Source organism: Fundulus heteroclitus, chromosome 21, assembly GCF_011125445.2.
Source record: "Fundulus heteroclitus isolate FHET01 chromosome 21, MU-UCD_Fhet_4.1, whole genome shotgun sequence".
NCBI lineage: Eukaryota > Metazoa > Chordata > Actinopteri > Cyprinodontiformes > Fundulidae > Fundulus > Fundulus heteroclitus.
In genome coordinates this window covers 3698122-3723101 of record NC_046381.1, presented here as the reverse complement: position 1 = coordinate 3723101, position 24980 = coordinate 3698122, and the positions used below count along the sequence as shown (strand labels likewise).

Here is a 24980-nt window from a genome sequence, read left to right as displayed (position 1 = left end):
CTCAGCTTGCTTTGATTCCAATATCGATATTTATTACTTTGAATTAATGCTCAGTGATTCAATCACCAAAATCAGCCAAATATTATGTTTATGTTCTATTTATTGATCACAGACATATTAACAGGAAAATAAAGTGCATTTGCTTCAATGCATTTAACGTGTCACAGAAACCAAAAATGTGCCCAAACATCTGATTTTAGGGACAAAGGAGCTTCTAAAATCCTGTCGGCCGTTCCACAAATTCGTCTCACTTGCTCTCCTTCACTGTGAACTGTAATGGTTGCGCTGTAATAACGCCCCCTAGAGGTTGGGAGGTATATCGATATTGAAAGCCAGAATATCGATATTAAATCGTTTTTAAAAATATCGATATTAATCTTTATATCGATTTTTATGCACAGCCCTAATTTGATGGGAAAGCTTTTATTTCAGACGTAAAGAGATGAGATGTGAAGGACTTTTAAAAAGTGAGTTGTGAACATCTCTGGCTTGGTTGGTTTTAATTTTTTTTAGCTTTTTAGCTATATCTTATAACTGGATAAGATATGCTAACTTCTAATATATCAAGAGGATGTGTTTGAAGATTCTGCATAATAAGAACTTTTTTTTCTCAAAAAAAATTTGTTTTAACCTTTCAACTTTGTCACAGCTGAAAGTTCTTGTATACTAAAAAAAAAGGTGATGGATGGGTTAAGTAGCCCATTTGATCAACCCTAAAAACTTTTCAGTCACGTTTAGATATTTCTACAGGTGTCAATTTGGACAACTTTTCACTATTTATTTTTCAAACCATATTAAAATTCTTTAGACAACAGGCATAGTCATCTTTCTATATAGCTTTTGTTAGAGAGGGTTTTCTGGCAAGTTGTGTATTCAATTAAAAGGTTTTACCATTTTTTTTTGGGAGTGTTGCTTCTTATTTGGCAAGGATCATATTTTAAACGCTGTGATTTCTTTACATAATCTAACTACCTGTCTAAACAGGAATAGGATTTCCCTTCTTTGTAGATGTAGTTAGCACCAAAAAGCTGTGTAGAAACACACCAGCAGGGACTTGGCTATTTGATTTAAAACTAGAAGGAGAAATGCTACTCAGCAGAAACAAAGCGGAGGCACCATTATTTCTGCTAGAGCCTTTAAAGTTGCCAGTTCAGTGATATATTGTGAAATGAAATCTGCACACTGAAACTTAGTTTAAAATTACGGTCTAGTAGTCCAATGTTTTTGGGCCACAAACTTAGGTTGTAGCTTTTCAGCTCCCTTCTTGCAAAAAAAAAAAAAAAATACATAGAAAAGATGATTATGCTTTTGCCTCAACAGCATTAAAACATGGTTGAAAGATTAGAAGAAAATATCTATATGAAAACACCCCGAGGTGTCAAAAATATGTATGGTATAGTTGTTAGGGTTGATTGATTGGTCTATTAGACAGTTAATAGATGCTAACTTCTAAGATTTAAGAGGACTGTTGAAAAGCTCTGCAGAATAATAAACATGGTTTATTTTCATCACATTAAAATCAGGAATATAATACATTTCTGTCCTGTGGGAATAAGTTTTACTATTAAATAGTTTGGGCTTTAATGTTGCCCACAGTGGAAACATTAACAAATACCCTTTACGTTTCTGAACTCTACTTTAAAAGCTCCTTAAAATGTAGACCAAGGACAGTGAGGTAACAGCTATTTAGATGCTGCAATTCTGCCTAATTCTGAACACCAGGACTTGAAACTAATTCAAAAATGTACAGATGTCTTCAGGCTTTAAAGGCTGAAACTCATAAAAGCTGTTTGTTATAAAGAGCTGAGAGCCATCTGCTCCTCATCCCTTAAGGACACAGTCAGAGACTTAAGGAAAACAAACTAGATGGTGCATTGAGGTGATCCTTGTTGGAAAATAATATGAAATTAAAACAGAATGTTGTTTTTAAGGTCAGGGTGACATTAAGACTTTATGCATCTCGAACATAAAACTGATGCTGTGCCAAATATGTAGTGGCTGTAAAAGTTGTTGACATATTTAAATATCCAAAAATCCATGTTATGGAGAGTTTGGAATTTAAAGAAATGCATTAGTTGAGTTTAGCTTTCTTTTTCTTTTCTTTTTTTTTTTTGCACCTCTGTGCAATAAAAAGTTATGAGTGATTCATTAGTAAGCCAAAAGTTTAGCAGCTTTAAAAAGAGTTTAAAAACAAGGTTGAAAACCTTTATTATATGGCAAAAAAAAAGTGTTTTCTTTGTCACCATGTAGTATACTAAAATAATTTCTATGAAAAACATTTAATTTAAATCTATCAAACATTTGAGGCAAAAATTACAACTTTGATTTTGTTGCTTTCATGTTAAATATCTAATTCAATTACATGTGAACAGAGGTGAGTTGTCACTAGTTATATTTTCTCAGTTACATTTACACAATGTACACGAGTACATTTTTGACAAAAAAGGACGTCAAGTAGTTTTATTGCACTATAACTTGAGTACTACTGTTTTTAAGTAAGGTTACTCTAACCTCCATGAGTTACTTCAGTGAGTTATGAACAAACATGTTTAAAGCTAAAATGCACCAGACCTCAGATACACATTTACAGTTTGTGTTAAAGTGAGACTTCTTGTTTATAGCTTTATTATCTTAATGTTATTTTTTATCTGCTCAGCCTGTTGATTAATTTGAAGGTCAAGTAAACAGTGCTTGCACTCTTATGACAAGTATTCGTTGTCTAATGTAAGTATTGGTTTCAAAACTCTTATTTTGTGGAAAATTGTGATTTGGAAAGGCGTTTTTCGTTTGTCTGCATGGCTATTTTTCCCCTACTTTTTATTTGATTATTCTAAGTACCAGAAGATGCACATCATATTATATGTATTTTGTCTGTATGATTGCATATTGCATAATTTTCGCAAATTCTAACAGATTAAAAAAAAAGAAGAGTACTTCACAAGCATTCTGTATTTAAAGTAGACTTTCAGCAAATATTTTTGTTATTTTACTTGATTTTTTTTTTTTTTTTTTTTGGATGACTACTATTAACTTGTGCTTGGGTAAAAGAATATTGATGTAGTGCTCATGTTACTCAGTTATTGGCTACTCTTCCCACCTCTGCATGTGGGACTATTAATTAATCTCCCATTTATTTTCTCCAAGAAGCCATTCTTTATCAAAATCTTTTAAGGTTTTCATGATCAACTGTTCTTCAGGCTTTTTGAACAACTTTCTTCAGACTTTCCTGATTTTTCCCATTTATTTATTTATTTAAAAAATTTATTCCGAGAGAGTTTTAGCCTTTGGAAGCAAAGTGCCTTTACTCTTTGCTGGTTATGTTTTGAAATCTTTCAGTGTAAAAAGTTCGACTGCCATCCTGAAGTTCTTCTCCAGTTATATGATGTACACGAGGCCTTCCAACTGGCTTTCAAGGACAAACACCAAGGTTTTATCCTTGTCTTAAATAATTTATGTCCTCAGGTGGTTTTCATTGCTCCAGTTCATGTGATGGATTTATCATTGACCGGTGACCACATTGCTAACCTTCTGGTGACATTACGCCCACATACTTCCACAGTCGAGTACTTACTGTTCAGGAATATGGAAGCAAATTAAGTTAAACCGATTCAAAACGTAACACAAGAAACCGCAGCCTGTTCCTGGTTTGCCAGGATGGGTTGTCGTCCGTCTTGTCCCTCATCACATCATCAGATCAGCCGGAGTCCTAATGAGCTTCAGCGTGGTGGTTTACAGGGCGGTCAGAATGTAAGTGATTACGTCCTGAAGATAAAATGCTATTAATTACCCGTTATCTGATTGGAGGATTAATTAGCTCGGCGGCTAGATTGATGCAGCCTCAAGTTTTATTTCATCGTTCACGCTGCGGTCTCACTTCCAGCAGCAGACTTGTTGTTAGCAGGAAACGGGGCGGCCGGAGTCTCTGAAGGTTCCCGTGTCCTCCGCGGAGGAGCCGGGGTTACAGGGAGAGGCGCTCTTTAGCTGAAACAACGCCACACAAGCACGGGGCCAAAAACAAGTCGCTGTCAAATGTTGACTCTAATCATTGTAAATCAGCCCGCCTGCTGTTGTGTTCCCAAATCAGGCGTGCTTAATTAAACCTGCCTAAATGTTGTCATTCACAGGGCTGTTTCATACAGACACAGCTGTAGACACTCGCATCAGGTTATTTGTTGGGCTGGAAAAAAATCCTGTAATCTGAAAGATTCACAGCACAAAGATGTTTTTTAAGGTTCTTTTATCATGAAAAGTAAATCCCCCCTTTTTTAATTTTGTTTTGGTTCTCTGTGGGCGGCTAATCTTCCACATGGAGCTGATTCTCTTTCCCAGAAGTACGGATACTTACAGAGGCCCCAGGAGGCCTGATACTTGTATTCCATTTCAGAGATGAACAAGAGGGCAAAGCACTGCAACACAAGCATTTTTTTCCAAATTACTTTCTGCACACAGTTTCTGTTAATTACACTAGGATAAATGTGTGATTTACATTGTCAAATCGGATTAGAATCACACTTTCTAAATATAAGTTGAATAAGGCTAGCTGTGAGTCAGAAAACATAGAAGATACACTCCAGATGGCTTTTTACATGCTACTCAAGTCTGTTTAGATGTAATTTCTTTCCACAGAGCATCATCTATCTGTAAATCAGCTTCGAGTAAATGCAAAAAAACAAAACAAAAAACAAAAGAAACAAAGCATTTTTTATGCTGTTGTTGGTTTAGGTTGCCAGCTCTGCTAAATGGAAGATGCCGTCATTAGTCACAAGTCTGTAGGACCTGTTCTGCTAGTGATGCAAATGTTATAGTCTTTGGTAACATTTAATTTAGCAAAAAGTAGAGTTTTTAGGTTATATTATTCACTGAAATTAAAGTATTATTTAATCAAACAACAAAAGATTCAAACATTGTTTACTAAAACATGTTTAATGGTGAAAATACTTTATGAACAGGAGTTAATTTAAGTAGTTTATTTAAAGAAATCCATTTTTTAAAGAAAACAAAATCGCCTTGTCAGTTGCTACCGGATTACGGTGCTTTCCAAATGTATTAATATTATTTGAGCCATTTTAAATTTTCTCACATTACAACCACAAGCTTGAAGGCATTTGCCTTGGAGTATTTGTTTGTGATAGACCAAGATAAAGTAGTACATAATTGTGAACTTGACAAGAAAAGAGGACATGGTTTATTAATAAAGAAAATCAACTGTTATAATTATCTATTCGGCCCATTTACTAGAACACACCTAAATATGATACAATCATCCAATTTGCTTAAAAAATGACATATCTGATAAGTACAGACCACCACTGTATAATTATTTTTTCAGGGACAAGGTTGTGGAAGTTTAAAGCGGAGTGAGGTTATAAAACCATATTGGAAACTGTAACGTCGCACAGAGCACTGTTATACCCACAATGACTGTGGTACAACTGCAAGTCCTACCAAGTCGTGGTCTTCACCCTAAACTGACAAGTCACGCAAGAGAAAGAGCAATAATCAGAGAAGTGGCCGAGAGGCCTGTGGTAGGTCTGAGGGAGCTGCAGAGATCCACGGTTCAGGCTGACAGGACAAGTATTAGTTGTGTAATCCACAAATCTTGTCGTGGATGAGTAGAAAGATTGTTGATTTATTTATTTTTTTTAATAACGGCAAAACAATACTCCTTTGCAGTCTGCTGTTAGCTATCTTGAGGAAACGGCAAACGAGAAACTAACATTGAAGTATTTGGCTTACATGCATGTTGCTAAACCCTAACCAATCACCATGCTACAGTACCTTGTTAAAATATGGGCAAAAAGCACAAGAAACACTTCAATAAAAATAAATGTCAAATTTGACTCCAAAATAGCTAGCAAAACAAAAAATGTCCAGGCACGCAGTAGGGTTGCACCTATGAAGCCCAAAGTGATCGAATATGGCAGAGCAATGCTGCTACAGCTGTTTTACTTTCAGTTGCAGAGGGGGCATTTTCCAACACACAACCAAAACTTCCTCTTTCTTCAAAATGTTGTGTGCTCCAGATATCCTCAGAGCAGATTTCCACCTTCCCTAAGAGAACGGGGTCAGGCCTTCTCTCTTTGTTGTGCCCTAGATTGCCTTCTATACCGGGACTCGGCGTGCACTGGAGTGTCACCAAAGCACACGAGGCCCACAGCTTGCGCCTCCTCAAGAGAAACTAATTGTGACAGATTCTGCTATTTTTTTTTTCTTATAAAGATGCAGCATTTGCTGAAGAAACCTAAGTGGCTAATTTTTCACCAGGCGTACTAAATGTCAAACTGCTACGACAAAGCGTAGCGAAAGGATAAATTGCTTAAATCTTTTCCTTGGAAAAAGGGGGAAATATCGGAAGAGACAACAGAGGACGGATGCTGAAGTGGACTTCCTGCTGTGTAAAGCCTCATCATTCAGACTGCAAAGAGTGAATAGTTGTTTGAGAGTCTCTCTCAAACCGATACCAACAAACTTCCTCAAGGCCAAACTATCCCTTATATACCAACGTTTCTAACAACCCAGCATTGATTTTCATGTGCCACGTTAAAGCAGTAGCATCTTAAAATTCTTGCCCGGGGAGCGGCTTTACCTTACCTCGTTTACTGTAAGGTGCTGATGGTCCATTATTCTCCTTAATGACTGGATTGACCTTCAGTTATCTTGAAAGCCCTGCAGGATTGTGGGGAGGTGGAGTCAAAGTCGAAATCTTATTCTCTAGGGTTTGTGGTTTCATCAGATGTTTAGAAGACTTTCATTTTTTTCAGTTTTTCCTATCAAAATTCCTTCTTCTATGTATATTTAATGTTGTGCCCCAATGTTAGTCTTGTACATATATCGTCTGCAATGTCAATATTGGACAAAAAATGTGGCTAACTTTCTTTGTCAAGAGTGTAATAACACTTCAATATAACATTGAGTTTTACAAAAACCTAATGTTAGTGGTAGTAAAATGTTCAAATCCTACATTGCCACTTCAAGATGGGGGCCTTTTGCTATGTGGTTGACATCAATTTGATCATATCTTGTCTCCTTTTATCCCATCCAGATATTTATTTTTGAAAACAACATCTACTATCGGTCTAAGGTGGAGAGCCGTTCAATCCGTCTTGTGTCTACGGGCAAGGAAGGCGCTATCTTCAATGGACTCAGTGACTGGCTCTATGAAGGTAATGGGAATGCTGTGAAAAATTGTGACATTAATGGCAAAGTTTTGTGAAAGATGTATATACTTTCTTTCTTTGGGTGCATTGTGTAAGCTTGGAAGATGAAAGAAACTATCACCTTATTTTGTTTGTACAAAAAATTTCTTATTTTCTTAGACTTCTTTCTCTTTATAGTGAGAATAAAAAGTCCAAAATATAAATTAAGGTAATTACTTAACTGGATCAGGTCTGTTAACTATTATATAAATCTTTATAGACTGTTTCATATCAGTCTTATATTTTTGAAAAACAAAACAAAGAGTGATATTTAGGTTTGAAATAACCCATCGGAGGTTAATCTTTATTGATTGAGTCCCAGATGGTTCCACGAAGGTCGTTTCATTTCATTGTCTGTTTTAAGGTGATTTTAAGACTTATGTTATGTATACGTTATCTTGCTATGCTGTTTGACTTTTCTAATTGTTAAAGACCCATCAGTAGGCATGCATTGCAAATTAGTGAAAGCTATATATAACAAATGTTATAGTGTTGACTATTTTTTTTATACTTAACACGTGTCCCCATGCCAGTAAACAACAATGAATGAAATATATTAGCAGGGGATTTGTATCTATTGTAGTGATTGATTTTATTCATCTACTTATCAAAAATGACCAAGCCAACACACACCTATGGCGCCCAGATGCGGAGTAGTTGTATATTTAGAGATGAATATACTCATATTGGGTTAATTTTATGTTTTATGTCAAGCTAAGCTAACCACCGTTAGCCAGGGCTTGTATGTCTTCTGTAAATGGTTTGTACTTGTATAGAAATTATCAAGTCTGACTTTAGCGCCTTACATTACATTCAGTCATTCACATGCAATGGTAAGCAATGTTGCCCAGTTCGCTTATTATAAGTGACTTAAGTTATTTGCAAATTACTTGACTCATGGGTTGTGTTTTTTTGGGCTTGATTTTGAACATGAAATCCCTTTTTTCCAACTGAAACTCTTTTTCTGGTTATCACGGCGCTCAAATAGAGCTGTTAAGTGACCTGCTCATGCTGCTGCAGCGTTACAGACAGAGTGAGCAGTGTAAAATATACCCCACCACCATCCCGGCGTATATAAATTCAATACTAAGTACACACATTTACGCTGATTAGAAGCGGCCTCTGTCTTACAGTGTGGTGGGTCACTTGTTGGGCTTGTTTTCATAGAGCTGGTCACTTTTCCCTCTTACCAGATCTGGCAACACTGGCGGTAAGCTGCATAGTAGCCACAGCTGCCTTGGGGCAGACTCACAGAAGCAAGACTTGATAGTTTTTATCTACGCTTTGAAAAAAGGGTGTATATTTCCATGTAAATAGATACCAAATATATGTAGATTGAAGAAATTGTTGTCCTCATTTCTCATATCTTGAGAACATTTAGAGGTTAAAGTAGCCCAAGGAGGTTCTCTTTGTTTTATACTAAGCTAAGCTAGCAATGCTAGCCGTGACCTTCTTTGACTTTTGTCATCAACTACTATCTAAAACAGAAGTAATATATATCTGTGTAAAAATGACAAGAAGCGTAAAGTGCTTTCTGCCCTCTTTCCTTCTGTCTTGAATACTGCAATTTGGAGATGAAAATAGTCATATGGGGATAACTTAATATGCCATGCCAAGCTAAACTAACCACCTTTAGCCATGGGCTTAAAGCCACTGCAGCAGCTGAATGTTTGTATCTTCCACTAGAAAAATCGCTGTAAACAAAATGCAGAGATGAAAGTAACCTTTTATACTGAGTTATCCAAATTAGCCATTGATTGATGTCTACTGTAGAGACTGAGATTTTCAATCAACCCCTAGAAAACTGAAACATGTAAAAATATGTAAAACATCAACAATAAAGTTAACCTGACACTCGTCAGATAGATTTCGTTCTGCAGAGCTCCACACATCCATCTATGGTTGCTCCATTGCAGATGTATTTGAGAAGGAGGGGCCTTATCAAAAATCCTTGCACATGATTGGATAAATCACTTGTCCACCACTTGTTCGGTAGATTGGACAACACCGATGAAATAGCAGCATCAATGTTACTGCTTTCTTCCTCATTGAGAGCCACCATTGTTGTCTGAATCAAAACAGCTGCTTCACTGATTTGTCAAATCTACAAAAATCTCGTCCAGTGATCCTGATTGGCTCGTCCATTTCATGTGATACTGAAATCCCTCCCAATGGCAGCGAGTCCAGGTGGATGTGTTGAACCGTGTGGAGCTCGGCGGAACGACATCCATCTGGCGAGAGTCAGGTTACAATAAAGGGCCTTTTGCCCTTGATTCAGGAGAAATGTATGATTTATATAAAGACCATAAGGGGTTAACTCTGTTTTATTAAAAACTGACATTTGCATCTACTGCTTATTAAAGGACAGAATTTATCTTCTTTAAAAATGCATTTAACAATTTCACTAAAGGGCTGTTTATACTCTTTTCTCCTTATGCCCTGAAATGTTTTATTAGCGATAAGCAACAAAATCACTATAAAGTGTCTGTAGCCACACTAACATTTCTGACATGGAGCTCTTAATTTCCTGCAGGCAAATTAAAATTAAAAATTCCATTAATTTTCTGCTTTACATAACCTAGAAAGTAAGTGAATGTTGTACATCGTCTGTTTGCATTGATGTAGCAGATGTGTGTGTGTGTGTGAGTTGATCACTGTAGTACAGATGTCACAGTGCTCCTTAAGCACCACCACCACCGATCAAAGCTCACCACCTTGCTTCAACGCATAAAGTGGAACCGGGGATTGTGTTAGCATTCAGCTAATGAATTTCTCTCTGCCACGCTCGCGGCACACTGCGCGGCAGCGACAGAGCAGGGGAAACGGGGATCAGCAGGGTGATAGATGTTGTGATAGAAATGTGAGATGCTACAGTAAGCCAAGTTCTCTATGCTGCAGCAGCAGTGACTAATTCACATATCTGCTGCTTGCTGATGTAAATGAAGGCAACCTCAGGGCGACCTCGGAGGATTCAGATGACTCAGAACACATCAAATCCCACCTGAGCATCTGGACAAGGCCTGTTATTTATTTATTTATTTATATATAATGCTGTCCACCTGCAGCATTAATCAGTATTGGAATTCAGATTCATCCTTGAGGTTTTTTTTTCCCCTCCTTTCCTGACATTTAAACATTAATCGGAGTGTTACTGCAACTTCTGACCTTGTGACTCCTATTTATGGACCGCTAAAAGCTCAGTAATTTACAGTCATCATTTATTGATGGACGAATCCTTGACTCTCAGATGAAACACGTCTTCCACTTTAATGCAGCCAGGTAAATGTAAATGGTCCTAGAATGGACCGTGAAATAAATATATAGCGCAAAATGAATAAAATATTAAATAAGTAATTTTGTAGGCATAGATGAAACACATATCTGATTTTGAACTTTGATAAAATTTACCTTTAAATTGGACGGTACTTTAAGCTCAGATTTATGATCTACTTGTGATCTCCAATGTTGTGAAAGTGTTTGGTTATGTTTAAATTCAGACTAATTATTATTGCTTAATAATTAGTCTGAATTTAAACATAACCAAAGTGAGACTCTTTACCTATTAGATAAGAGCTTGCTCTAAGGATTGGAGGCTTAATCTCACTAATTAATATCTGTGTTTGTAATTTGTGTGTGTGGTCTGACATTTTGTTACAATGCAGGGACCTTTTCACAACATTCGGGTTAGGTTTAAATTGAGGTGTGAATTGAATTTAGGTTAGGTGTAGGGTAAGGATTGGGCTATATAAAACAAAGGATAATAAATGGAAGTCAATGCAAAGTACTTACGATAGCAAAACCTTGTGTGTGTTTGAGTGGATGACAGCAGGGGTCCTAACGCAAAGTAAGTAGACAGGAAACTAAGTTTAACTCAGTTTTGACTCACATCTTTGCCTGTGATAACATATACATTGATGAAATTATCTGTAAGAAATAATCACTCAGCACTCTGCTGAGTTTAATTATATTTAATTCCTAGTTTAAAACTTCACTTATATGCCAAAAGTTGTGGTAAATCCATAAATCAGTGGGATTTAGGCTGCGATAGCTCCTGGGTTATTGCCATCATTAAGGGATACAGCGACTCAAACAATTAGAATATTTTGAAAAAGTTCAATATTTCTTGTCACTCACTTCAGACAAACTCGTATATTATATAGATGTGTTACACGCAGAATCAAACATGTTAAGCATAAAAATGTCTTTATTGTAAATTTGATGATTATTGCTTTACAGATAATGAAAATCTAAAATTGGAATATCACAATAGATCAATAAAAGTGGATATTATAAACTGAAATGTCCGGCTTCTTTTCTTTTGCCCTTAATACTTGCATGGGGCTCCTTCTGCATGAAGGTGTAGATCCGATCAGCCTGTGGTTCTGCTGAGGCGTTCAGGAAGCCCAGATTGCTTTGATAGCTGCCTTCAGGTCATCTGCGTTGCTGGATCTGCTGTCTCTGCTGTCTCTCATGTTCATCTTGACAATGCTCCACGTGTTGTCTGTGGGGTTCAGATCGGACCGGTTTGCTGGCCAATCAAGCCCAGGAACACCATGGTCACTGAACCAGTGTTTGGTATCTTTGGCAGTGTGGGCAGGTGCCAAGTCGTGCTGGAAAATGCAAGCAGAAGGAACTATAAAGTGATCTAAAGTTTCCATGTAGATGACAGTGTGTTGACAGTGGACTGGCCTAGTGGATCAGAACCAGCAGATGACATGGCACCCCAAACCATCACCGACCGTGGAAGCTTTACACTGGACCTCAAGCAACATGGGTTCTGAGCCTCTCAGCTCCGGGACCATTTTTCTAAATTTCTAAATTAAATGCAAACTTTAATTTCATCTGAAAAGAAGGACCACTGAGCAACAGTCCGGTTCAGTTTCACTTGTAACCCATGTGAAGGCATCGTCTGTGCGTAGCGGCTCTTGATGCGCTGACTCCAGCCTCAGTCCACTCCTCGTGAAGCTTTCCTAAAATTCAATTCAATTCAATTCAATTTTATTTATATAGCGGCAATTCATGAAATATGTCATCTCAAGGCACTTTACAAAGTCAAATTCAATCATATTATACAGATTGGTCAAAAAATGTCCTATATAAGGGAACCCAGTTGATTGCATCAAAGTCTTGACAAGCAGCATTCACTCCTGGAGAAGCGTAGATCCTGAATGAATTTTGCTTAACAATCCTCTCGGTGCCGCTGGGCAACCCCTACCACACTTTTTGCATCCACTCAACTTTTTATGAATATGCTATAATTTTTTCCCAATATTCTAATTTTCCAAGACACTAAATTCTGGGATTTTGTTGTTTGTAAACCATAATCATCAAAATGGCAAAAAAAAATGGAGGTTTGTGAAATTCCAATCTATGTGTAATTAATCTATATTATTTATGAGCCCCACTTTCTGACATAAGTGGCAGAAAATATTCACCTCTTTCACAGTATTCTGTTTTTGTGGCCAGTACTTTGTGGAAGTAACTCCATGTGTCCAAAGAGCCAGACATGCCTCGCCAGGGCCTGATGCTGACGATCGGATTTATTTCTTTAGCTTTGTAAATAATGTGAAGGCCTCCTTTTTCATACTTGTAAGAGAAAAAAAAAATCCCTTTTGAAAAACTGTATCTGTAAGCCTGTAAAAAGATTTAGCTTTGGCCCAGCGGTGATGCAAGCATCTGCAGGGGGAAGCTTATAAGCTGAGCCAGACTCTGTGATGTTTACAATGACCAGTGAGACTGCGAGGCACAACATTTTCCATGCTAATGACTCAGGCTCTCCTCTGGCCAAGGTCAAGCTGAGGCTCGGTCTGCCGCCGTGGAGGGATGAGGTCCTTAAGCTCTGCCTGTCGCTCTGTGGCAGATTGGGTGCAGAGGGGGCGAAAGGCTGCCAAATAATCTCCTGGGCTTGGATTTCCTCTCGGCTCGCAGTGCTGTTGTAATCCATGGACGCGTGCTCGCGTGTTCCAAGTGTGCAGGGGAAGACGGAGGGAAAATTAAAAGCAAAATTAAAGGAGCGAGGACACATTCAGGAGTGGTAGCAGCTGCGCGTTACAGTCCAAAACACCTCAGGTGTCCTGTCATCTGTCGGCTGTCTGATTACTGAGGCGGCAGTCATCCTGACACATCCTGCAGTGAGACGCGGCCACAGGAAACAGCTGTTTATTGGGCTCTGTCGTTGCGAGATAAAAAAAAAAACAACACACCGTTGCTTTGATTCGGCTCGTTCTAGCCTCATAGATGTTTGGCTAGATGGCTGCTTGCGTCGAGAGGCTCGTTCTCTGGGCTGTTTCTGTTTATCGCTCTGTTTGTGTCGGAGCCTGCAGGGCATAAAGTAACTGCATAATCAACACTTGTTTACCGAGGAGGGAAAGATTAACAAAAGGGAGTGGAAGTACGGATTTCAGGTTTTTTTTTGCTCTCTTTTAGGGGGACGTCTCAGCGGACACGAGCCAGATTGTTGTTGTTTTTTTTTAATTATCAAAGGAAATCAGGTGGATATTTTTTTCGTTCTGGGCAAAATATGAAAGCTTTTGCTTTGGAAATGTTTGGATATTAAGCTTGATAGATGCCTGAATGCTACAGATATTAGTAGTATGGCTGTTTTTTGCTGTCATCAATTCACTATACAGAGTCAGGCACAGTTAGGAGCACCACTGGTAAAGAAGTCTAACAAGCCTTAAAACAAATGGGTTTATTTTTGCAGTAGCGTCTACATTTTTGAATAATCAAGAAGTATTTTTTTTAACCGGAAATAAACACTTTTGTAAGAAATACAGATTTGTATTTATTTATCTATCTATATTTATCTAATTATCCATCCTCAATATTTGGTACTCTCTGCAAAACGTTATGCATTTAATAATAAAATAAGCATTACTGAAGGAATGATGTACTTTAAACCACGAGTTCCTGTTTTCCTGGGATATAGATGTGATGTGATGTAATACGACGTCACGCACAGGCCTATACCTCCTGGCCACTGTTCAAAATGGGAAAGACTAGAAAATGTTTCATTTAGGTAATGAAGCTATGAATTGATCTTCATAAGGCAGAAAAAGGCTCCATCAAAGTCTCTAAACTTGCCCACATCTGCAGAACGGTCATTAAAAAGTTGGTTTAAGTTTAAATTTGCAGCAGGCAGAGTGGGGAGGGTGGTAAGGAATGTTAAAAACAATCTGGAGAGCCTACTGTTGGAGAACTGCTGAGAGTTATGGAGTAACATCTCCATAACAGCTAAATATATGCTAACTGGTTGTTTGAGAAGAAAGCATTCCCAGATAAAGCATTTTCTTGCCTACCATGGCAAAGGTAAACATGCAGAGTTTAGTCAACTCAATTGAGACTTTAACCTGGAACCATATGCTCTGCTCAGATGAGCAAATCACAAACAACGTAGGTGAATTTGGCCTGAGACAACAGATGTATCAGCAGAGAACACCTCACAGCTGCTGTGTGGTGGAGGATATGTGACCTATCTTGAGAAAACCAACTTTATCAATAAAGCTGCTTTCTCAGTGCGCCAGTTGTTCCTTTCTAGGCTGCTTGGCCTCATGAACCTTTTTGAAATACCAGAACATTTTGAATAAAATATGACTTTTCAATCTTCATTTTAAAATGGGTCAATCTTTTTAATGATCTGAAATATCTCAATTGTAAAAAAAAAGCAAAAATAAAATAAATCTGTGAGGCAGTAAATGCTTTTGACAGCACACTTAGTGGTTTTAGTTGCTGCCTTACATGTTGGGAGAAAATTTAATTATACTGTCATGTTCTGTTTAGAGGCTGAGATGAATCCAGTGATGGTGCTCTTTCTCTAACCTGCCCTCTATTTATTTTGCACATCATTAATACAACTTTAAAGCTACCTCTCTGTTGTCCTATAACTCAGTTAAGTTATGGTTCGGAATTTGCCAGATGTTGGCAGCCGGACAGATGCAGCTGTTGGACACTAGTACGTAAAAAAATTCTAGAACAAAAGAAGGCTTTGGTTGGTTTACAAATATGTAGAATTAGTATTTCTGTGCAGCACTGCTGCCCTCTGTCGGCCACGCTCGTGACAGTGATCAACATATCAAGTTTTCCCTCTCATAACGTGACTAAATATGTTCAGGGCAAACTTTAGCATTAGTTGTTGATGGAACGTTTTGATTTTCCTGATCTCATCAACTCATTCTGCTCGAGTCTGTCACCTTGCACTCATTATTTCCCACTGGCCACTCAACTCATTGTATCTCATGCATTAATAATGCGCTCCACTCAGTGCATAATGTAGTCTGCGCGGCGAGGCAGAGAGCGAGGAAAGAGGAGATGAGCTCACCTTGGTGATCGTCTCAATGAGGCGGCTGTGAAAAAAAGGAGACGGCCCCATTACTTAAGAGGGAAAATGAGAGTTAGCTCATTAAAAGTGTTTCTCTCACCGCTGCCTTCTCTCCCCTTTTCGTCTCCTCGCACAAATCAGGATGCTTTGAGAAAGGTAACTGTGTTCTCCTTGACTGGCCAAGGTGACTGGGCTCCTGCCAGCAGAGTAAATTCGTCAGCCCGCTGCTTCCACTCCACATGAAATGCTTTTTTAAGCCGCCACAGGGGGAAATAAATATATATATATATATATATATATATATATATATATATATATATATATATATATATATATATATATATATATATATATATATATATATATATATATATATATATATATATAATATTTGTGGTATAATATATATATTTGTGGTATCGCTCTGCTTTGAGTTGTGCTTCGCTGCTCTGTCGTTTATCAGGAAGTGAGATGCAATTAGATCCTGCTGAGCTCCGCCTCCAGGGTGCACTTGGACTCACGGGGCTCCTTTCAGCTATCAGCTGTATTCCTTCACATGACACCTCTACAAGCATGGCTGGTGTTTTAATTAGCCTCACAAGGTCCAGTGGGAAGGTTTATATAGTAGTATATATATATATATATATATATATATATATATATATATATATATATATATATATATATATATATATATACACACACACACAGTGTCCTGCATACTTGTTTATACCCCCTTGAACTATTTCTCAATTTGTCATGTCAAAATATTTTTTTTTGTATTTGAAGGAGAGAGAAAATGATGGTTGTCAAAAATGAAAATCTGAAATGTGCATTTATATTCACCCCTTTTACTCTCTGACCTCTTAATTATATCCAGGTAAACCAGTTTTCTGTCCATCTTTGTATAATTTAATCTCCATATAAATCCTGCTCTGCTGTGAAGGCCTCAGCTGTTTGTCAGAGAACATAGCCGGCATCACGTAGATTGGATTGTTATTTTAAGGTAGAAGAATCAGTTGACTGAACAGCTTCTTGTCGTGTTCTCCACAAATCTGGGCAGAGTGACAAAAAGAAGAGTTGATGCTAAAACGTGGGGCCCTTGAGGTTCACCTTCCAGCAGGACAGTAATCCTAAACATCCAACCAGAGCTGTAATACAATGGCTTAGATCAAATATATTCATGCGTTAACATGTCCCAGTCAAAGTAAATCTTAATGGGAGTCTGTCGCAAAACTGTTCAACGATGGTCCACATTAAACCTGACTGAGCCTGAGCTGTTTTGTAAGTAATAATGGGCAAAAATTCCCGTCTCTAGATATGCAAAACTGGTAGAGACATACCCTGAAACACATGCAGCTGAAATAACACTGAATGATTGTTCTATAAAGTTCATTCTGTTAAACATTTCTGTAAAGCATGCATAACTTTACTTCCACTTTCAATTATGCGGCACTTTGTTTTTGCCTGTGACACAAACTCCCATTGATTTACACTTTGGGGTTGTAACATGGAAAATAAAAATGTAAACAAGTTCCGTGTGTGTGTGTGTGTGGGGGGGGGGGGGGGGGGTTTAAGAATTTTGCAAGGTACTTTGCAGATCTGCAGAAGAGCACCGGTCTTTTTCTGCTTCCAAACAGACAAAATGCTAAGTAGTAAAGCATTTAAAGATTCCCTTAAAAGCAAATGTTCATAAAATGTAAGGAGTGGCAAACTAGAACCAAGAGTGGAAGAACTTCAGAGACCACTGTGTTGTTGCTACAAAATTAAGGACCTAGCGTTGTAAGGACCTTGCTTTATGTTGTCAAAGTTTCTTCAACTAGGTTTTATTTGCATTATTAGTTCAAATGGGTGTGTGCGTGCTTGCAGCACGGATGAGGCGTTCACTCTGCTGTAATCCTCATTGTTTCGGGTCGGTTCAACTAACTGGAGTGCTTCTTTACACGGCTAGTAACAAGCCAAAAACTTATCTGTGCTGTTGTTGCGCCAGGAGAGAAATAACTCTTTGGTTCATTTCGTGGAACGTAGCAGAGTTGTGTTTCGGTCAAGCGGGTGTGTGGAGATTAAAAGCTGCTGTGATTTATGACCTCAGCAATTGGTGCTGTGTGTGCTGCAGCGTGTGGGTTTTAGAGAGACACACTAAGATTAAACGGTCAGGATAATGTACTGTAAAAGAAAATTGGCATTATAGCTTTGTATTTGTTGTCAATTTGTTGTCAAGTTTAGACGGAGTTTTGTCCTTTTTTCATGCATTGTTCTGCCTCACTGCTAAAAAGGGAACTAAAAGTAAGTAGCATTTTCTTGAAACGAGTGTATTTGTCCTTGATTTGAGCAGGTAAATAAGATTATCTGCCAATGGAATGAGTATTTTGACCCATAAAATAAGATAATTAGATAGATGGCACTTGAAATAAGATGATGGAGATGAGTTGTTCCTAATTTAAGAGCAAACATCTTATTCTACTGGCAGATCATTTAAATTTGCCTGCTGAAATCAAGGACAAATACATACATTTCAGGAAAATGTTACTTTTAGTTCCATTTTTGCGGTGCAGTTTCTAATATGACAGTTCACATGTCTTTTTATCCATTATGACAATTTTACTTCTTTAAACATTCACCTAACACATTCATTCTCCCCAAAATGATGACATTGTCAACTATGGCTTTAATGTCAATAAAATAACTGTGAATCCATTGATATTAACACTTTACCAACAAAACAGGATGTCATATATACAAAGCTTGCTGGAACCAGTTCATTGGTCTCGAGCAAAAATTAAATATCTTTCTCATATCTTCACCATAGTCTCTCAGAGACCTCTTAGGTTGTCTTGCATCAACAGGAAAGTTAAACCAAATGAATGAAACAAAACTTTCTTTACATACAACTCAAGAGATCCAAGAAAGAGACTTTGCTGCTTGAGTTGAGTCAAGTCAGTCCTGAAGACTTATTCACATTGTGAACTCACTCAGTGACCTTAAAACAATGGGGCCATGTGGTGACAAAGAGATATAAAGTTGTCCATCATCAGCAAAGATGTTGTAATATTTCATATTCCCATCAAAAGGTAAAGTGCAGACATCAAATAAAAGTGGCCCAAGAGCGGAGCCTTGAGGAGCCTAATGCATTTTTCTGTTTGCTTGTATTTCTAAATTGCCAAATGACACAGTGGTAAAGCGGTCCTAGATGTTTAACCCATATTTAACTGTTCCACTCATTACCCATATAAGACCAATCTATGACCTGCATAATGTCCACCTGGGTTTCCCCAAAGTGGTTCTACACTCAAAAAGCCAGTTTTCACCCTGAGAAAATCTATTCAAGACCCAAAGTGGCCTGAATAAATTGAAATTCAGCCCGTCTTGAGTTTATGCAAACCTACATGCAGCAACACCAAGATATGATCGGACCCCTAATATTCTACTGTGAAGCCGAAACCTCACAGGGTCAGAGATTACTTTCTCTCAGCAATGTGCCCTTCTGTTCCTAGGTTGTACTCAAAAAAAGACTTGTATCTTACTTATCTTACTTCATTTGAGATGGCATGCGTTGTGAATTGGCGCTATATAAACGCATTGAATTGAGCTTACATCTCTAAATTTCACATGAAGTCTGATAAATGGAGATCACTTCAAAGGTACCTGCTAATAATTATACCCCTATTGAAATGTATAAAATAAGTCATTTTGACTGATACCCTCTTTTTTTCATTCTTCCAGAGGAGATCTTCCACTCGCATATCGCCCATTGGTGGTCTCCCGATGGAGCCAGATTAGCCTACGCCACCATCAATGACACTCAAGTGCCCAAGATGGAGCTGCCTATGTTCACAGGATCGCCCTACCCAATGGGCAAAGAGTATCCATACCCCAAGGTACCCATACTTCCTCTTATTACAACCCTTCTGCAGCTTGGTTTACACATTTCAAACTTTCATGTTTTCATCTTGTCCAGGCTGGTGAGGAGAACCCGGTCATCACTCTGTACGTTGTGAACCTTAACGGCCCCCTGCACACCATCGAGATGAGGAGACCAGACGATCCCAGGATCGGGTGAGCCTCTATCTGCTCATTTTACCGAGTGGATTCTACTTGAATAAATCGAACATCTTTAAAACGATCATATTCGCAGAAGCTTCTGCAAATATGATCGTTTTAAATTTTTACCCGGCACATGTCCTTAGATCTTTTGGAAAACATAGCAGGTATTGATATTTTTTTTAACATGTCTCCTTTGCAACTTTGGGTAAATGGTAAAATGTTTGAAGGTTTTTTCCATCATTTTGCTCCAAAAATAATTTGGCCTTGGATGTGGGCTGTCTGTGAACTGCTTCACCTTCAAAATAGATGTCCTTAACTTGTATTTTAAGCAACCACATGTTGTGGAGTTAAATCAATAGCGGCAAGCTGCTTGGGCTCTAATGCAGCAAACACATTTCCAGCACCAGGCCTCACAGCTGGTGAGAACGTGCTAGAAACGTGTTAAACTACGTCGAACAAAGTTGGTGGAAAACTGATTTGATTTGACAGTTGTTGTTTTTTTCAGCTCCACCTGTGAAACGCCCGAGGTATAAATGTTACAGTTGGAAGGTGTTTTTCGGACGCATCCATTAATGTTCACACTACTGCTGCCTGGGCCACAGGCCATTTATATTTTCAATTTGTGCTTTCTGTAATGCTTAGACATACCAAAATTGGTTTGAGCTGATTGCAATTTCTCTTGAAGAATTATAACATACTACATATACACCAGCTCTTAATATATGTTTTTAGCCTTTCTGCCAAGAGCTGTCATTAATATTTTATGTTAGGAGCAGAGGTGATTTCGGGTCAGAGTGTGACAGAGCAGTTGCTGTAAAACAGGGTTTTACTATTTTGAAAGTAAAACTAATTGCTTAAAAAGTTGACATTTTAAACTGCCATGTAGCAGCTTATATTGGTGGTAAATGGCGTGTTTTTATCTATATTTTCTCTGAGAATGTAGTAGATACTTACTTTGAGCTCAACAGGATAAAACAGAGCAGCTTTTCTCTAGTCTGTTCAGCCTTCCTGTTATCTGCAGGAAGTCGTTCTCTCTCTTGCTTGCTTTTTCTGAGCTAGAGCAAACCTTTTTTTTATTTAAACTAGTTTCTTTTTAAACAGCTTCGTTCATCTCAAAAAGTTTGTATAGTTTATTTCTAAGTGGGTGAGTAAAGCATGTATTTTGTTAATAATTGATTTCCAAAAGAAAAAGAAAATACAGATGTGTGTAACAACCTGACTGCATGGTGTGTACTGTAATCAGCACACAACCACATTGTTACTGAAAGGAAATATAGAAACTTTTTATGCTTAAAGGTATTTAGCCATGTTATATGGGTTTACCAAAAAGACCAAAATCCAGTTGATCATGATAAAATAAGGCTATATACGCCAAGCGTCTATCCAGATAGTGTTTTGATCGTCCCTTTTTGAGCCTAAATTGAACCCCAGCATGAGGCACAATGAGCTGACATAAATAGATGTGGCACCATCTACTGGCAGTACTGCAGAACTATTAGAAAGCCAGATGGTCGCCATTGACTCAGCTATTAAATAAATAACAAATAGGATGTGGTCCCTAGGTATTACTAATCCCGTCAGTATAGGGCTTAGAAGCATTGCTAGCACCAGTGGCACCATTAGCAAGGACATGTACTCAAATGTCTATCAAGTACGCAGCAGCATCAGAATGCTTCCTGAACTGTAGCTCCATCTTTAAGGCCCCTACATGCTTTACAGACATGAGTGTGCAGACAGGTACGCGCAGAGCTCAATTTTTAAGACCGTGTACACGGTGTCACACTTTAAATTGTTCGGCGGCAAAAAGTTTTCACATCGAATTGTTTTATCCTGTATGTGACCCCAAGCTTGATACACTGAGCTGCTCCAAGCAGGCAGGTACAAGGACGCGCGGCATCTCAGTCCCTCTCTGTTCTCACTGACAGGGGTGAGGTGGGAGCCTGCTGGAAAAGAAATGGTTCTATGTGCTTAACTAGCTTACAGGTACGCTTGACTATGAAGGGTAAAAGGCCTGCGGAGAGTCAGCGCGGCTCACAGTATGCGCACAATATGCCCGAGTATGTGGGAGCCTAAAGTGTACTCCAACGATCATACTGTTTTCCCAGTGCAACTCTGGTTTTATCCCTCTTGGAATCTTCTTACGCCTTTTTACACTTGATCTTGGACTTTTTGTTGTTTCGTCGTTGGTTTATTTTAAATGCCTCGATGTTTGAGAGCGACAGAAAATGGTCATTAAAGTTCCTGTCCAGGAGAAAAACCTCCTGGTTTAAATAGCTGATGCGCTGGCTGTTATTAGCGACTTGTTGACCAATTGTGTACGCATGCACAGTGACGTAACCACAGTCACGTGATGTTGTAATGGTAGATATACACAGAAGAGGCTATATTTACTAACAAATTGAGCCAAAACAAAGCTTAAAAGACAAAAATAAATACTATGCCAGAAGGACATAATAATAATTCAGAAAAACGTATGCAACCAGAGGGAGTAACTGGCTTATAAATTTAAAAAATGTCAAAAAAGGTGAATGTGTACCTTAAAGGTTGTCCCTAAAGTTGTAAAAATAATAACATTGAATTGGCTGAAATAACTGTCAGGTAAAAAACAGTCTTAAGAAAAGGCCCTGAATTAACACGCTCATTTAAGCCTATTTGTGTAAAAGAAAAAGAAAAAAGTATTTTGTTTTGCTGCTGTAATTCTGAGTGTGCTATATGGTCTGTTTTGTTCTCCTTTAATGAGCTAGTAAGTCTTATTAAATGTCTTTATTCGGAGTGTTTGTTATGCATGCTTCACGTCTGTATGCGTTTCTCCGTTATATCTCTTCCCATGTGCTATTTGTCATTTGATTTTAGCTTCACCATCATCTGCAGTCAGATAATGGAGGGTTTCAGTGCTCTTGCCCACTCGTGGTGTATTCACACAGCACAGCTTGAAGCCGCTATCTGTGTTTTTCAGTGAGTACTACGTGACAATGGTGAAGTGGGCCACCACAACCAAACTAGCCATTAACTGGCTGAACAGAGCCCAGAACATTTCCATGCTGACGCTGTGTGAGGCCACGACGGGAGTCTGCACAAAGGTACGGTCCGGTGTGCGTCTCATAAGAGCTGTTTGTGCCCGGGGCTGTTTCCGTGTGTCGACTGAAAACCGCCAATCTGTTCTTCCAGAAACACGAAGATGAAAGCGAGGGCTGGCTCTACAGGCAGGTGTGTATGTTCAACACATTTATAACTCGTGTTTGGAGCTTTTGATGAACACCTTGAGGGATTTCTTTCTGAAACTGAATGTTCAATTTGGTAAATTGGTTACTTGCTTTGTTTTCATGCGTTTTCTGCATGATTACAGACTGATTTAAACAGTATTAGTTCTCTTTTGTTTCTGCTTTTGTAAATCTTAATTGGGTCATTGTTTTTTTTAATGTTTTTTTTTAAACTATTGTGATTGCCGTTTTCTCAGCTAACCGATGTGAAAAATCTTTTCTTTCTCTCCAGAACGAGGAGCCTCTGTTTTCTAAAGACGGCCTCAAGCTCTTCTTCACCCGTGCCATTCCCCAAGGAGGCCGGGGGAAGTTCTTCCACATCTCCATGTCTGTCTCCCAGGTTAGACGACATTTATGTGAGAATTTAAGCAAGACTTGTTTGGAAATACTTTAATTTCAAATTCAATTTCAGATAAACATGTTCTAAAAAATCCATGTTGTTAGACTATTTAAAAAGAGACGCAGTTTGTGTACCATGCATACTGCTCAAACAGTTCTTTGCAAAAGTAGTCATATAATCTCACTTTCTCCCTTTACAACCAGCTTTGTAATTGAAGGATTTTTATTTAGACATAACATCTGAAAGGCCATTTGTTCCTGCTGGAAGGTGATCATCTGTCAGGGTTTCAAGTGGCTTTCTTTTAACAATGGTTTTCTTCTTGCAACCCATCAATAAAGGACATTTTTGAAGTGTGCGACGGATAGCTCATTTATACCTGTCGTCTCTGTCCTTAAGAGCAGCGGCTCGCTGAACAAGCCATTGTAACTTTCCACGAGCAGCATGAATGATGATCACCAAATAAAAGGATCAGCAAGTGAGATTATAAAAGAAAGTTAACTTCCACTGTCATGTGCGTGGTTCAAACAAAGAGCAGGCCTTTGCTCTGAAATGTTACATGCACTTCAGATTAGATCCCAAAAGAAACACTGATATGGTCAGACTGTAGATAGGATTATATTTTACCAATGCACTTCCTGTTAGTCTTCTTCTACTACCAATTGTTGAATTCAGGCACATCCAATCTGAAGTAACGTTTTGAAATGAGAACCGCACCTCAAGCCACTATATAAACTTCAAAGGGGCTGTCTTTAAGTTCAGTCAAATAATATTTGATTTATATTTTGGCAATTCACTACACGACACCTCAGGACACTTTACAAAGTCAATCCAGTCAAATATTACAGATTGGTTAAAAGGTTTTCTATCCAAGGAATCCCAGCGGATTGCATAGAGTCATTGACATGGCGCATTCACTGCTCCTGGATGAGCTGCAGACAGCGACAGCAGACAGTCGCCTGCATTGTGTCGTTGACTCTGCAGCAATTTATCATACCGAGCATGCATGTGGCAACAGTGGAGAGGAAAAGTTTCCTTTAACAGGAAGAAACCTCCAGCAGAACCAGGCTCAGTGTTCAAAATCTTTAAAACATCTGCCACATGGTATGCCTGAGCCTTGATAATAATTAAAATAATAATATGGTGTAACGTAACCCCTCCATACACCAGTGATAGCACAAACTGTCAGTCAGCTGTATATGATTGCAGAATGCAAGGAAACTTCCAGAAGCCTTTCCCATCAGAAGAAAGTAGACCTCTGAAACCAGTTTTGGCAGCAACTGGCTCCACTGCAAGCTGATCATTTTACGAATAGTTGTTTTTTATGTTGCCACGTTTTATGCAGAACACACGTTAGACATTAGCTCAACATTAACGCATAAAAAGTGTAAACCTCTTCCCAAAAGTGTAAACTTTTTCTCACTCCTTTTTCAAACCTGACCTAATTGATTTGATGATATATTTTATTTTTATTCATTAATAAAAAAAAAATTCGACACCCTGAGTTCCTTTTGTTATACATATGGAATAATGTGTATTCTATGTTTCATATATATATATATATATATATATATATATATATATATATATATATATATATATATATATATATATATATATATATATATTTTTATTTTATTTTATTATTAGTATTTTTTTGTCTGTTCGAAATAAAGAATCTGGGGTAAAAAATCAGTGCAGTTTCTTGCACTTTTGATAGCCCTGTTGCCTTAAACCAAGAAGGTAATTCGTTTCAATCCAGTCCTCGGATCTTTCTGCAGCGTTGCATGTTCTCCTCATTCTAGAAAGGTTTGTTTTTCCAGGCA

At 38.1% G+C, this 24980-nt stretch overlaps 1 protein-coding gene and 1 long non-coding RNA gene across 7 annotated transcripts in view; one reads left to right on the top strand and one right to left on the bottom strand.

Moving 5' to 3' along the window:
* The window catches only part of dpp6a (dipeptidyl-peptidase 6a), a 350399-nt gene that overhangs the window by 305548 nt on the left and 19871 nt on the right, over positions 1 to 24980 (top strand). For all 6 annotated transcript variants that reach the window (XM_036124847.1, XM_036124849.1, XM_036124848.1 and 3 more), the window contains 6 exons: positions 7043 to 7163; positions 19237 to 19391; positions 19472 to 19569; positions 22514 to 22637; positions 22726 to 22764; positions 23050 to 23157. In XM_036124847.1, coding sequence (XP_035980740.1) covers positions 7043 to 7163; positions 19237 to 19391; positions 19472 to 19569; positions 22514 to 22637; positions 22726 to 22764; positions 23050 to 23157 — 645 coding nt within the window. The remainder of the gene's footprint in view (positions 1 to 7042; positions 7164 to 19236; positions 19392 to 19471; positions 19570 to 22513; positions 22638 to 22725; positions 22765 to 23049; positions 23158 to 24980) is intronic.
* On the bottom strand, positions 12635 to 15765 carry LOC110368967. The gene is made up of 3 exons (XR_004927317.1): positions 15614 to 15765; positions 15514 to 15538; positions 12635 to 13513 (listed from the first exon to the last, which is right to left on the bottom strand). It is a non-coding gene; the product is annotated as an uncharacterized LOC110368967 (long non-coding RNA).